Raw genomic sequence first — 16,609 nt, forward strand, 5'->3', positions numbered from 1 at the left:
TTTTTTCCTAGTTGTTAGTATTCTTCTACAAGATGATGACTTGTTGATTTCTTAGTTATTTTTTCTTGGGTGATTCATTTATTTTTTGTCAAGAATACACTCAAAGGCCCACACTATTAATGGGGACTAAGACGTGGCCTACACTAAGACAATTTTAGTCCCCTTTTGTGGTCCTATTACACAGTTGTCTTTGTAGAAAGCATAAAGCCAAACTTTAAATACCAACAAAAAAAAGCCAAACTTTAACTTTATAGAACACATTTATCTACCTCAATTATTAGTCCTTTGTTTCGAGAGGCATATACTATAGTTGATCCATGGCTCCACCAACTCCAAGACTAGTTGTGCCAATAGAGCTGAAGAAGAAGCCATGGGAGCAAAAGCTTCCCCTCCATAACCGATGGCACCCTCACATACCATACGTTGCTGAAGTTAACACTGGTGAAGTGTTTAGAATAGAGATGGTGGATTGGACAGGTGGAGCTATTAAAGATGATAATTCAGCAATGGACATAAAACTTGTAGACCTTTCTATTGTAAGTATGAAACAAACACAATCCATTCTCTCTCTACGTTAGAAATTTAGGATATGTTTGTTTTTTTTTTTTTTTTAAATCATTATTTGTAGTACTTTTTGCTTATAAAATCTTAAAAGGTAAAAATATATGGTATAAATAAAACTAAGATTATTTTTAATTATTATTTTGGATATAACTAAGAAACGTGATTCTTTAGGCCACACAATTTACGCACTGTACAAACAAAGTAACTGACTCTGTTACGATTTATGATGCGAATTTTGATGTGCTGTGAATAAAGTATTGATAAATGTTAGGGAGCAAATACTTTTATCGATATTAGCTAGATTAATATTTTACTTTTATATTATTAGAATTTAAGATTTAAAATTCATGTAGTATTGTTCAGTATTATACTATCATCTAATAGAATGCTTCTATTTGTAAATTTTTAAGTGTACTAAATTTTAGATCGATCAATTTTATTGCTACGAAAATATGAGATTAAATATTTTTGTAATGTTTTTCTTAATATTATTGCAGCATAACTATATTATAATGGTTTTAAAAGAAGCCATTAGAATTGATTTCGGTGAGAATGAGGTTTGCGTAATAAGAATATGTTCCTAATAAGTGGCTATTATTTAGCTTAAGAGTTCGATACTTGGATATTTTTATTTATTTACTTATTTAAAGTACATTTTGGTGAAGAAAAAAACATGGAGTAAGTCTAACCCTTGATTCTTATAAGATATACATACAACACTGGTATCCCATGAAAAAGTTGAGGATACCAAAAAATTTCCCTTTGTCTGTTTCCTTTAATTAAAATTCCAAATGTTGCGTGATTCTTGGAAAATTTTACATGATATATATATATATATATATATATATATATATATATATATATATATATATATATATATTTAAAAAATATTATGTGCATAAAAAACATTCATCAAATTAATCAATATATATTTTTATATACATATATATAATTTAATTTATTTTTAATATGTATTAAGAGGAGTGTTAGGGGACAGCAACTTTTGTGTTTTATAACCATCAATTGGCCATCAATAGTCTTTTTAATAGTATGAGATTACATCAAATGGTGAGAGATCACTCACTTTTTTTTATAGTTAAGTGCTGACCACAAAACACAAAAGTTGTTGGCCTTAGACTTTTTCTTTTAACATATATTTTTTATTAGTAGTGACTATTTAACATATACCTAGCTTGGTTGATTTTTTTTAGATAGTTTATAACTAGCTAGTCCTTTTATTCAACTGAATGATTATTTATGGTTAATCAACTATGGAGTTGGAGTCTAACCGGGGTAGTTAAATGATTCAGACCCACTATCTTAGTGGGCCAATTAGAATTGTTGACAGTGATGGTATAGCAGCAAAGCCTGGAGATCTTCTTGCCGTTGAGATATGCAACTTGGGTCCTCTGGCCGGAGATGAATGGGGGTATACAGGAATATTTGACAGAGAAAATGGAGGTGGTTTCTTGACAGACCATTTTCCTAGTGCTGCTAAAGCTATTTGGTACTTTGAGGGTATTTATGCTCATTCACCTCAGATACCAGGTGATTTACTATTGGCCATTTTAAAATTATCTATATCATTCCATAAATTACTGATCTGATTCATTTATATTTTTAAAAGTTAACTACCAATTTAAAAGATTTAGATACTGATAAAAAAGATCTCTAAAAAATGTTACGGATAACACAATCATTAAATAATTTAAAAATATGACAACAAAAAACCAGTAAATATTATATTTTTATAAGTGGCAAAAAAATTTTTATATTTAGCAAACGACTAATATTTTATACGAATTTTTGTGACAATATTTGAGCAAATATTTAGAATGTGTATCAAAAAAATTTGAGACAAAATTTGATCTCTAAAATTTTATTTTTATTTTTCAAAACAAATTTGTCTTTCACAATAAAATTTTTTTTAAAATACTTATTTGACATAAAATCACTAAATTTTAAAGAGGTAAAGATCTTATTTTTCTAATAATGCTTGCAACAAATTATATCAAAATCTTACCTTTAAAGTCTTTTTTAAAATATATATTTAATATCTAGTTCTTTTTGTCGTTTTTTTAAATATTTCAAAAATTTATTTGTCATTATCATCTTTTTTTATCTTCTTTTAGAGTTATTTTTGTCAATAACATGAACTTTCGAGTACTATTTTGATCATTTACTCTTTTTGTAAATATTTTGCAGAAAAAAGTGAAATCAATGAAAATAATAACAAATAAAAAATACTAAAAATAAAAAATATTTAAAATAAAAACAAAAACCAATCAAACTCTTAGTAATCACTAATAAAATCTAAAATGAAAAATATGTATTTAATGTTTCAAAATGTTGATAATTAGTTTGTAATAGAGTAAAAATAAATTGGTTTCCTATCTTTTAAAATTCTCGACAATGTAATTTCTCATGGAATTAATTTTAAAAAATTTTAAAGATCAATTTGTCATTTTTAAAATATAATTGGAAAATAATTTATTAATTTATTTTTTAAGATTGAATCACCTAATATTTTACAGATTGAGGAACTAACTTAATAATTCTATGTTTTTTATGTCTAATTTATCTGATATAAAATTCTGTAAAATTAATTTAAAAATTGTGTAATATCATATTAAATGATAGTGCCGTCAAAATGAGTCACGACTCACGAATTAACTTGATTTGCTCGTAAAAGGAGTGAGTCGATTCATGACTCATTTATTTATTGGTCTCCATGACTCATTTATAAGTGTGATGATTTATTGATTTTAGCTCTATTCGAATAACCTGTGAGTTAAGCAGGTTTGAGTCAAGAGAATATGTGTCGAATTGTTTTACCCGATTTTATTCTTTAAAAAATTTAAACCGTCTTCTTATTGTAATGCTAACTTCGTAACTAGATTTTTAGACTTTTCGTTGTTTAGTCCCAAAATATATAAAAGTATGACAAACTTTCCTTATTTCTATATATTTGCTTAAAATAAAAAAATGCTAGAATTATTTGGTATTTTTTTAATTGCTTTTTTTAATAAAAAAAAAACAAGTCTACTCATTTAACTTGTCATTTTAGATGAGTCGAGTCAAATCAAAATGTTTTCTTGGTTCATCCAAAAAAAAAAAGGACAAATCAAAATTTCAATTTTACTCGTTCCTCGTGACAAGTTGGCTTGAATCTGCCCGCCCATTTAGACTGCTCTGCTAATTCATATTTTATTCATCATTAAACGACGAATCAATCCTACTTAAATTGACACTACATGTCTGATAGTAAATGTGATATGAGTCAATAGATTATTCAGTACGTACCTGATATTTTAAGCAAATAAGTGAAATAAAACAATCCATTCACAAACAGTGGCACCTAAATTGGTTGTTTTTCTTAAAACCCATACTACACCAAGAGTACTTTAAAATTAAAATCATAATGTTCATTACGATACAATCTTAAATTGGAAATAATAAGTGTTTTATAAATGGTTTGGTACTTGCATATTACAAATGAGCAGGAGTACGATTTCCAGGGTTAACACATCCTGGAATAATTGGAACTGCACCATCAATGGAACTGCTAAATATATGGAACGAAAGAGAGAGGCTTGTTGAAGAAAATGGGGTCAAGTCTCTTAAACTATGTGAGGTTTTACACTCACGACCCTTGGCAAACTTACCATCAACAAAAGGTTGTCACCTTGGGAAGGTATGCACTATGATGATGAAATCCAAATTCTACGTCATTTTAAGGCTTTTATTTTTCTTAGTTTAAGTGTCATTGTTGTAGATTCCAAAAGGCACCGTTGAATGGGAGAAGATTGCGAAAGAGGCTGCAAGAACAATACCGGGAAGAGAAAATGGAGGAAATTGTGACATAAAAAATCTTAGTAGAGGTTCAAAGATATACCTTCCAGTTTTTGTGGAAGGAGCAAATCTCAGCACCGGTGACATGCATTTCTCACAGGGTGATGGAGAGATCTCATTTTGCGGTGCCATAGAGATGAGTGGCTTCCTAGAACTTAAGTTAGTATATGTAGAAATCATTAATTTGTGTCTTTCTTATTCTATATATATTTGGAAATATTTAAGTGTACTAAAGGATCAAGTATTTTAGTAGTTTTAATCTCAATCATAAAATATATATGATTGATATTAATGATCAAGCATTTTTATGTGTTAGGTGCGAAATTATAAGGGGTGGAATGAGAGAGTACCTTACACCAATGGGGCCCACTCCACTTCATGTGAATCCAATATTTGAGATAGGCCCTGTTGAGCCAAGATTCTCAGAGTGGTTGGTTTTTGAAGGGATTAGTGTGGATGAAAGTGGGAGGCAACACTTTCTAGATGCAAGTGTTGCTTACAAGCGAGCAACACTCAATGCTATTGACTACCTATCCAAGTTTGGATACTCCAAGGAACAGGTTTGACCTTAACGATAATATATTCGCATATACAAACTGGGAATTACTAATAAATTTTCAGTTCCCTTTTATCCAAATACATTAGAAAGAGCAAAAATACCATTTGAACCCTAAAATTGAGCCAGAAACCAGTCACATACATATTACCAGTATAAGGCAGTAAGTATTATTTGACTTGACAAGTTTTATTTAGTTATTCAAATATTTTGGATTAATTATTGTAAGGTTTTGTTACATTAATTGCAAAGTATGATTGTATATATTAAAATGCTTGATTATTAATGACTTGTTTACCTTCATTAGAACATTTTGAATATTAATTGTTTGAGTAAATAGTGAAATTCGTTTTTAAAAAATTATCTGTTATCTAAATTGATATTTAAATAAATTTTTTTTTAATTAAATTCGTCCTTCAAAAGTTTTAAATTGGTTATATTAGTCCTTCTATCATTTTTATTGTTTATGGCATTAGCATTTGCGAATATGACATATTAAGTGACATCGCAACATGCACCAAATAATCCTAATTGGTTATTAACATGATAAATTTATATATTAAATTAGATAAAATCAATCTCAAATTGAGATATTTCAATCTTTAAAGGTTCATTTTAATTTGGAGTTGATTTTATCTAATTATATAAACTTAATAAAGATTACTAAGTATGTATTGTGATAAGTGTGATATCACTTAACATGTCACATCAATAAAAAAAGTGATGGAAGAACTATGTGACTAATTTAAAATTTTTAAAAGATAAATTTAATTAAAAAATATTTTCGAAAAATAATTTTAAAAAATGAATCATCTTTCATAGATAATTTTGGTCATTTACTCTTAATTGTTTTCTTCACAAAACATTTTGGTTAAGTATGGTAATTAAATTTGACTATTTCTGGTGGAAAGTTTGATTATTGACATTAATATTAAAATGTTTGATTATTAGGACTGAGTTCAGATTTTTGAGTTAGGGGGTGGGCGGTGGGTGGGTGTCGAATGAAGTGGTTATTAGATATTTTACAACAGATGGGATCATCATGGTGTTTTTTCTATATATAATAGGTGGCTGTATTTTTCTTTTTCCCACAAGAAAAAAGAGTTAAAGTCTGTATCTAATTTAAATACAATGAGCATATTGAAAAATTTAATTTATTAATATAAGTTGAAGTTTATTAATGTGAATATAAAAAATCAGTTATCAAATAAATTATTATATATTTATGTATAAATATATATTATTTAAATTTATTTTTAATATATATTTTATATTTAACCGTATTATATATATACAAAAATTAGTTATCAAATTAGTTATTATATATTTATATATAGATAGATACATATATTTATTAAATTATTTTAAATATATATTTTGTGTGACTGATTTAATGTTTAATTTCTTGTGTGTATGTAACAAAGTTTATTGTATTGGAAACATTAAAAACTAACCTAGTTATTAGGAAAATCTTATTTTTATATTTCACTGAAAGCTAACCCAAAAAAAAAAAAAAATGGAAACCAGGCTAATTGAATTGCTAATTTGCTATGTGTTGAACAATAGGCATATATTCTTTTGTCTTGTTGCCCATGTGAAGGAAGAATATCTGGAATTGTTGATTCCCCTAATGCTTGTGCGACATTGGCCATTCCAACAGCTATATTTGACCAGGTAAATTAATCTTCACTTATTTTCTCTCACTGTTGCAAAACATCATCTATGGCCTTAATTAAGTATTGATGATGTCCTAAATAATATAAGTTTTCAGTAGTAGTATAGTATCAAACCATATTATTGTATGGATTAATTATATCATCTTGGTCCAAAAATGCATTAACAAGAGAAAATAATTATTAAGCTAATTGTTAGCACAAGAAAAATGTTAATATGAATTCATGTTTGTGTATGTGTGCAGGATATTCGTCCTAAAAGTAGCAAGGTGCAACTTGGACCTCGTCTTGTAAAGACACCAGATGTCTTCAAATGCACTTATGATGGAAACTTACCAACTACAGTGAACCTTAGTGCCGCATTTCATGATTCAAATTAGTTAGACAATTGTTGGAATGATGTTAAAACTTTATGGATTCTAATAAATTATGTAAACTAGAATAAGCTCGTATAGGGTTGATCGAATACATTAATGGTATTTATCTAAGGATACGAGCTTTAATTTAGAGAAAAACGAAAATATATTTGGAATCATGGTCCTAAACTCAGAGACCGGTGGTGGAGAAAATCTAAAAGAAACTGTAAACGGAAAGCAGGCTTACTATCTCATGCGGGAAGACTTAAAATAATAAGAGTGGTAATAAGCAATCTAAGCCTAGCAACGGAAATAACACAAATATCCAACACAAGAACAATATAGAAGTACTCACAACACAATATGGCAGCAACTATAACAAGCAAATATAGCAAGTAAAGCAATAACAATAACATACAGAGATTTTAACGTGGAAAACCCTCTCAATATGAGAGGTAAAAACCACGGGTCATCCAGACCAATGAAATAGCTCCACTATAATCAAATGAGGTACAAAAGAGTCTCAAACAAAGCACAAAAATGTGTATATAACCAGCCAAAACATCAAAGCACCAAAGCTTTCAAATGAGAAGTAAGAAGATGAAATATACCCAAAAAAAATAGAGCTGCTGTCGAAGCCAATTTCTTCCTCTGCAGACCTCCAATTAAAATCTTCACCATTCAAAATGAAGAACAAGATGTGAAGAATTTACAGTCCAAATTTCACATTGATCCAATGGTGAAAGAATGAGAAATCGCTGTTCAAAGATTGCTGCTCTGTGTAAAAACGGAAAACCTAATTTCTCTCTTTTGAAGCCAATTTCTCCCACTGCAGACCTTCAATCAACATCTTCACCGACCAGAATGAATAACAAGATGAAAGAAATATGCAGTTCAAATTTTAAGCCGATCCAACGGTGAACGAATGAGAAACTGATATTTAAAATTTACTGCTTTGGATAAAAATAGAAATTCTGTTTTTCCCTCTTCTCTCTCACTTGGTGGCTACTCTCTTTTCTCTCAAATTGACCCCAAAAATCTGATTAGGGTTGTGGCATAATGGGTGCAAAGAAACACCCTCAAAATGTTGGGCTTGGACCTTACAAATGAGAGAAAAAAAACCCAACAAATCTCCCCCTTCTCGACTAGGTAGAGGCTCTCGCCATTCCGGCGATCAAACAACATGTTTCAAACTTCTCTCTTGACAATACTTTTGTCATCGTATCAGCACCATTGTCATCAGTGTGAACTTTCTCAAGTTTCAACAACTTGGAATCTAACATATCCCGTATCCAGTGATACCTAACATCAATATGTTTAGATCTTGCATGAAAAGTAGAATTCTTGGCAAGATGAATAGCACTTTGGCTATCACACAACAACACATAACGGTCTTGCTTAAAACCAAATGCTGCAAGAAACTTCTTCATCCACAACAACTCTTTCCATGCTTCAGTTGCTGCAATAAACTCTGTCTCTGTGGTAGAAAGTGCAACACACTTTTGTAGCCTTGACTGCCATGAAATAGCTCCCCCTGCAAACTTGACCAAATAATCTAAAGTAGACTTTCGAGAATCAATATCTCCTGCCATGTCTGCATCCGTAAAGTCAACTAGCAAAGGTTTCTCACCACCAAAACTCAAACTCAAGTTAGTTGTACGTTTGAGATATCTCATAATCCATTTAACAGAATTCCAATGTTCTTTACCTGGATTAAAGAGAAAACGACTCACAGTACCAACCGTATGAGCAATGTCTGGTCTACACTACAAAAAATTTGGGTAAAAACAGCAGTTTTTTTGGGTAATTACGGCGGTTTGAACCGCCATTATTACCAAGTACGGCGGTTTTGAAAATCGCCATAATTCAGAGCGCCATTTTGGTTATTATGGCGGTTTTCTAAAAACCGCCACAATTTCCTGAGGTTAAAACGACGATTTTTTGCTGGGTTAAAACGGCGGTTCAAATCGCCATTATTTCCAGGTTAAAACGGCGATTTTTTACTGGGTTAAAATGGCGGTTCAAACGGCGGTTTAAGGGTTGGTTAAAATGGCAGTTTAAACCGCCATTATTACCCTCAGAATGGCATTTTAGCCGGTTAAAATGGCATTTTTGAACTGCCATTTTTACCCTTACTAAGTGGCTTTTGATTGGTTAAAATGTCATTTTTGAACTGCCGTTTTAACCCTAATAGTGACACTTTTTTATCGTTTAAAAATGCAATTTTTACCCTCATTTTTATCGTGTTAAACAAATAATATTTATTATTAGAAATCATAATCTATAAACAAAATATTATATAACTCAGAAACAAAGTATTAAACATAATATATGATTTTTTAGTATTAGAAAACAAAAGTAATAACTCTTATACAAAGTATCAAACATAACATAATTTTTCAACTATAAATGTCATAACATGTAACTCTTAATACATAAAATCTCCATCATATTTCATGCTGCTCTATTGCTTGCTCCAGAAGACCTACTTCCTAACTCTTTTGGCGATGAAATCTCACTCTCTTGATTCAATTCCTACAACAAAAATATGATTTGAAAACATAAACAAAATTATCCTTCTGATATTCAAGGCTTCCTAGTAAAACTCTAGCTTCCTATGAGAAAAGAGTCATTTACTCATTTAGTTTCATCTTATAATGAAGAGACATCTCAATCAATGAAATCATCAAGAATATATTAAGAAAGGAAGCAGATTTTCTCACACAATATTCTGCTAACACAACATTTCATAAATCATAACCATCACACTGAAAAGAAAAACAGGCCTTCAATAATGTCATTACAACAATCATGCCATCACTAGTTACCTACCAAGCCCAAAATTTTACCTGTAAGTAATATGTATGCTCCCAAACATCTATGCCTCCTTCCTGTAAATAATGAAGCATTAAGCAAAAGAACTACTTAAAGATAACTCACACACGGCATTGAAGTGAGGCAACGCACAAACTTACCCAATGAGAAAATTTGCATGATGCGGGGAGTATAGAATATATTAATTGTTATTAGAGTATCAGAGAGTGAGAAAACTAGTAAATACCACTTAGCAAGCTGCTAATTGAATTCATGCCTCTTCCACCAGCTAAGTAATAATAATAAAAAAAAATGGGAAGCCCCAATCTCTTTTATAATACTTTCATTTATCATTTCTTTTATAATAATAAAAAAAATAATAATCACCTGTTCCAAATCAGAAGTTTCAAAAGTGGGAAGCCCCAATCTCTCAAGAGCAACAAGAAAGTTCCTCATATTTTCAAAGTATTGATACACAGATAGTGCTTTCCCATCAGGAAGAACATCAACATCACTGGGGACTTCAACCACCTAATAAACCAATTCAAGTCCAACAATTAGTCGTGATAATCAATAAGAACAATGTGAAACCAGATGAGCATAGAATATGACTGATTCCATGAAAAACAGAATAGAATAAACATATCTTGGATATGGCATCAGGTTGGATTTTGTTAAGAGCACTGCAATATCCTCTTACCATGATCAAGATCCCCGTTAATTTCTTGTTTTGGCTACATGATTTAAGACATATTATAGGAAGAACATAATGAGAACAGATTAGAAAAGCTAAAGGGTAGTTTAATAATTAGGATTATAGACATAATTTACCATACAACTAACATGACTAATTTGATCCATACAAGTGATTTTTTTCCATACAAGTAATTTTGCTAGATGCTGCTTCTCGGCAGTCATGGTGTTCACACTTCCGGTGGTTGGACTGTCGTCCATCTACAAAAAAGAAATCCGCCAATTGCCAAAAGCAAAAAAGTAAAACACCACATCATGGTAGACTATCAAATACAATGAATTGATTAGTAAATTACGTTGTGCAGAAAAGGAGTGTCAACAAACAAGAATGTTGAAAAGGAGCATTAAGCAAGACAGAATAAATACTGTGATAAAAGGTATGAAGAGGAAACTATAATTTTATTACGATATGGAAAGTATAAAACACACTTACCATGAATTAAAGGAAGCCTGTAAGTATGCTACAATAGAGGAAAGTATAAATAATTATAAAAGAGAAATAGTAAAGCCAATGAAAAAAGAAAGAACATAAACCAAGATAATAATATTATTATTTGTCAGGATTGTGCAGTAAAAAAGCATTACATAGCAGTTGATCTTTCCCTTCCACTTACGCATGCAATTTCAATTTTCATTCGTTTCTTAGCATTTTTTTTTAAGTCACTTTTATGTAGCAATCCTTTTTTTGGTACTTCTGCATTAACAGCTGTAAATGCTATGTACCCAAATAAGTTCATTGAATTATTTAGAACAAATGCCTATGATATAGCCGCTCCCACTTAATAGGACAATCTTAACTTTTTGTTTTTTATGCTTTAAACTATGTGTTCCCTAAAGAAAACCAGCACTGAACCAGATATCTAAAATTGTACCTTTAGAGCAAGTTCCTCAAAGCACTGCTCCACATTTTCTCGAGTTTTAGCACTAATTTTGAGAAGCAAACACCCCAACTCTTTGGCGAGAGCTAAACCCTCTTTTCTGCTCACAGCCCTTTCAGACTCCTATAATAGAGAAAAAAATCGAAGAAGTCAGTGAATGAAATATGTCAATAGAAGATTCCTCAAAAAGAAATCTAGACTTCAAATTTCAAATGCAAATCTAATGTATGTGTCTAGAAATGAGGTTTAGGGTTAATGGCTTAGTTAGAAAGAACACGAGACATTCAATATCAGAAACTGCTTTATGTACCAATTTTCATCCCCTTATCTCACACTTCTTTCTCAGATGCAGCAAAAAAATCTTACATTTATGATCAAGATAATCACTCAACGCCAAAAAGATAAAGATTGCTATTGCTATTGCTCTAAAGTACTTCTAATTGAAAGAGAGACAAAAAAATTGCCTTTATTCATTGTTAATGCTGCTAGCTTTCTTTTGAAAAAAATTGCTGCTCATTATTATTATTATTTTTAAATTATTATCTAATAAGGTCATATCATTTTTCTATTACTAAAGAAAAAATTGGCTAATATATATCAAATTTGTTCTGTACCGAATCTGTAGGAATTAGGAAACTAGGAATTGGTTTTCCAAATATTGCAAATAAGCATGCAAAAATTTTAGAATTAAAAAGTGCTTTACTAATAAGTAATAACTCGTTGCCAATTATTTTTGGGCACTTCTTGCGGCATAAATTTTGCTTGATTCTTTGCCCGAACCCTGTAACTGATGACTGCATAGCATTTAAGTGGTAACTTTTGTAGATACTTTCTAGTTTAAGCTTAAAAGTTAGTTTAATTGGGAGGAATCATACAAAGAAATAAATCATCTATATGTCATGGTCTGTTTTAGAGTTGTGTAGATCTAACAACCCCAGAAGCTAGCTGGTGGGGGGTGAGAAGCCCAAGCAATTATAAAGGCTATCATGCCCATATCTCCAAGCAATGGACACAACACACAAACTCTAAACTTAGGGCTGGCATCTACAGTGGCCCAATAACAACAATAGATTAGGGTCTAATACATCTCAAAACTGAGTAGGTCTAAATTAATACCAAAAGCTAGCAGAAGGGAAGAGGGATGTCCAAAGACTTAATAAACCGATAATGGCAATATCCCCAAGCAAAGTGGAACTAACCAGTGTGAAATGCATAATCAACGCATAATCTTTAACTAAGTGAAGTCATGGATCCGCATTACAGATTAATATCAACAATCTACCTACTGCATGCATGAGTAACTTAATGATTCGAGTTACTCATTATATTATTGTAATAAGATAACTTGGCCAGTCTTCTCAAATTAAAAATTTAATGACATCCTATCATTGCTATTACGATAAACCTCTTGTGTTGTCCACAATGGATAAGCCCATGGTGGTGGTTTTGGCAAGAGAGCATCTCCATTTGCTAAGGGAATTCCACCTTTGGAAAGTTTATGAGGACTGGATGTATCCTTGGAATTGCTATGATAAATGTTTTGTAGTGAAGGGAATATATCAGAAATATGTTTCTCATTTTATGAACTGCTATATTCTTTAAAACTCATGGGGATTACTATTGAAGTAATACCTTATCATGTCACATCTCAATACTTCAACACAGATCATGTAAGGCGCCTTCTCCCTAGAATTCAAGAGAACAGCTTCATTTTCAGGAATATAAAGCACACGTTACATGCCCTTTCCCAAAGGAAAACAAACTCCTAGGAATAAGGAAAGCAAGATTCATAGATAATAAGAACCAAGTGAACCCATAAATAAAAGAATGCATACACACAAATTACACACCAAAAATGTGAGTTTAAAAGCAAAGAACTAACAACAGCCAACAATTCCTTGAGTGCACAAATGAAAAGTTGATTAACAGTACCACTAAAAAAATGGCCCCCAATAAACATCAGAATGGAAGTTTCTAAACATTCAAAGCAAGGCAACTAAAGAAGTATGGAAATTGGTGCCATTGCCACAAGGAGAATTTCTCAGACTAGATTTTGGGAATAAAATGCCATCTGATTCTGTTCAGACGAAACACATAACAAATAGTAAATCCTTTCAGCATCAAAGAACAATATTAACATCATATCATTCACAGTTAAGAAGTACCTCCAGTATTTTGTGCCTCTATCAAATGTAAATTGATCTCTGCTAGAGACTTAAAAGTTAAAACACAGAAACAGCAACAAATAGGTGTCAAAAGCCAATGATGGAACAGGTTCAAATAAGTAAATATATACATATATATTATCATTAAAAATATAATAAAAAAATAACCTCATGCAAAGTATGTTTGCGGTCTTCAACTGGAAATACATCAACTAACCCAAATGATGTCTCTTCTAATAGAATTAATTATACTTGTAAATCAAGAGGAAGTGGAACTTGTGTTTCTTCTATTTTAGCAGCAAGAGAGATGCAAGCGGCTGCTTCTTCTTCATGGTGAAGGTGAAGAAGAATCTGTGAAGGTAGTTAATAGCAAGAAGCTGTGAGAACAGAGAATGAGAAATATGCATTCACTCTCAGAATCTATTCCTTGTTCTAGAAACACATGATCATGTTCCTCATCATCAAAATAATGTTGTTCTGAGTAGTACAAAGAATCTATGTGTTCCTCATCATATGAAATATAAGTATCAATGAATACTTGTTTAGCATGAGAATGAAAACTTAACTAGACATATTCTAACAAATAGAAAGTTAAGTATTTATCCGGACAACCTTGGCTACCAACAGGGTTAACAATGTTTGATCCTTCTTCCAAGAAGGACCAACTGCTATCAATAATCGAAACATAGAAAGAATTCAAGCAACCAATAACATATCCAGTTTTAAACAAGTAGAATTCAAGTTAAATCCCGAAATCCTTGAAACTCAATTGCAACGAAGAACAAACTCCAGGTCTTAAACCGGGAGATACAGCCAAATACAAAACTAACAGAAGTAATTTCTAAGAAGCAAAATAACAAACACATAGAGTGCAATCAATGCATTATTACTAAATGTTTGTGAATCAAATTCACGCCGCCATTGATCTGTCCTATGCATCATTCCTGTAATCATTGAAGTAATTAGAAAAAGAGGATGTGAATTTAGTTACAGATCTAGAAGTGAGAAGTTAGAACGCAAACTGAGAAATAGATCGAGGAGGAGAAGGCACGTCAATGCATGAGGAGAAGCTAGCAGAGCAGAAGCTCGAAAAAGGAGGAGAAACTCACAGATCTGGAGAAAATCTTGATGGAGGAGGAGAACGCGCCACCGGAGGAGAACATCGCCATAGGAGATTATCGCTGGAGAGATCGTCACTAAAGGAGATAAGGAGAGAGTTTTGGTTCACAACACAGAATCTCGATGGAGAGGAGATTCTGGTCAGAGGAGAACGCCGTCGGCGCTGAAGTAGATCGTCGCCGGAGCAGATCACAGTGACCACGTCGTTTTCGTCCTTCTTCTAACACAGTGGCAGCGTCATTTTTGTTTTGGTATGTAATTCTAGGGTTGAATCAGAGTTTGAGACTATTTTAAATAATGGGCACTGATAATGGCGGTTTAGAACCGCCAAAATCTCTTAAAACTGCCATTTTATACAAATTAATTATGGCACTAAGATCCAATGCCATAATATCCAAATATTATGGCAGTTTTTTAGAACCGCCATAATATAAATGCCATTTTAAACAGATTTTTTTGTAGTGCTAGTACATACCATAGCATACATCAAGCTTCCAACAGCTGAGGCATAAGGAATTTCATCCATTGCTTGTTACTCCTCATCAGTGGTTGGACACTGCTTGGTGCTCAACTTAAAATGAGGAGCAAAAGAACTAGCAACACATTTGGCATCATTCATGCCAAATCTTTGAAGCACCTTCTTTATGTATTTCTCCTATGACAAATAAAGCTTCTTGAAATCTCTATAACGAGTAATAGTCATGCCCAAAATTATTTGGCAGGACCCAAGTCCTTCATAGTAAAGAACTTGCTCAACTGTTTCTTCAACTCATTAATCCTCAAAGCATTCTTACCCACAATCAAAATATCATCCACATAAAACAAAAGAATGATAAAATCATCATCAGAAAAATTTTGCACAAATACACAATGATCTGAAGTTGTCTTACGATAACCATGCTTCCCCATAACAGATTCAAACTTCTTGTACCACGGTCTTGGAGCTTGCTTCAACCCATAAAGACTCTTCTTAAACTTGCACACAAAATCTTCCTTTCCTTTAACAACAAAGCCCTCCGGTTGCTCCATGTAGATCTCCTTGTCTAAATTACCATGAAAAAAAGCTGTCTTCACATCCATTTTCTCAATCTCCAGATCAAGAGACGCTGCAGCACGAATGGATGACATCCTCACAACAGGAGAAAAGATCTCCTCTAATCAACACCTTTTCTCTGGCTAAAACCTCTAACAACAAATCTAGCCTTATACCGAGGCTTAGAATTGTGCTCTTCATTCTTGATTCTGAATACCCATTTGTTCTTCAAAACTTGAATACCCTTCGGTAGCTTCACCAACTCATAGGTATCATTCTCAAGCAAGGACTTCATTTCTTCTTGCATAGCTTCAAGCCATTGAGTTTTGCTTTCATCTTCAACAGCCTCTCCAAAGCATTCAGGTTCTCTCCCATCAGTCAACAAAACAAACTCATGTGGAGAATACCTTGACGAATGCTTTCTCTCTCTTGTAGACCTTCTAAGTGCATTTGCAGGAATTTCTAAAGCTGGTTCTTCATCTTGATCATCATCACCAACTTCATCAAGTATCGAATCAACTGTTCCATCTTCACCTGCACTAGTATCATGCTAATTATTTTGAGCTTCAACTCTACCATCTTCTACCATAGGCATAGAGGGAGTAATATCCAAGTCAGAAAAATCATCACTAGGCTAAACCATTGGCTTCTCCACATTATCAACATCCTTCAATGTTTGGATTTTTTTAAGGGTTTTTTTCAATCTATGTAAATGAATTTTTTTTTCTTTGCTTGTTTTTTGTATATATTTAGGGCCGATAGTTATAAAGCTATCAATGTACATTTGAATTGTTGATCATAAATTTGATGTATTTGTGAATTTTGTCTCTTTTAATTTTTATATTT

At 31.9% G+C, this 16,609-nt stretch overlaps 1 protein-coding gene across 1 annotated transcript; it reads left to right on the forward strand.

Annotated features, from left to right (window-relative positions):
* The first annotated feature begins 227 nt into the window (after window positions 1–227).
* On the forward strand, window positions 228–7,141 carry LOC107627605 (uncharacterized). The gene is made up of 7 exons (XM_016330436.3): window positions 228–536; window positions 1,875–2,112; window positions 4,068–4,258; window positions 4,340–4,575; window positions 4,733–4,976; window positions 6,539–6,646; window positions 6,891–7,141. The coding sequence occupies exons 1-7, from the start codon at window positions 318–320 to the stop codon at window positions 7,023–7,025; spliced, it is 1,371 nt and encodes a 456-aa protein (XP_016185922.1). The 5' UTR covers window positions 228–317; the 3' UTR covers window positions 7,026–7,141.
* Window positions 7,142–16,609: the final 9,468 nt, after the last annotated feature.

Source organism: Arachis ipaensis, chromosome B1 (assembly GCF_059453495.1).
Source record: "Arachis ipaensis isolate K30076 ecotype BB chromosome B1, ASM5945349v1, whole genome shotgun sequence".
Lineage (NCBI taxonomy): Eukaryota > Viridiplantae > Streptophyta > Magnoliopsida > Fabales > Fabaceae > Arachis > Arachis ipaensis.

What these genes read in the sequence shown, in the direction of transcription:
- LOC107627605 (XM_016330436.3), top strand. Translation starts at nt 318, where the DNA reads ATGGCTCCACCAACTCCAAGACTAGTTGTGCCAATAGAGCTGAAGAAG. An exon ending in AACTTGTAGACCTTTCTATT is followed by an intron (nt 537 to 1,874) that starts GTAAGTATGAAA and finishes TAAATGATTCAG; the next exon opens with ACCCACTATCTTAGTGGGCC. An exon ending in AGTGGCTTCCTAGAACTTAA is followed by an intron (nt 4,576 to 4,732) that starts GTTAGTATATGT and finishes TTTATGTGTTAG; the next exon opens with GTGCGAAATTATAAGGGGTG.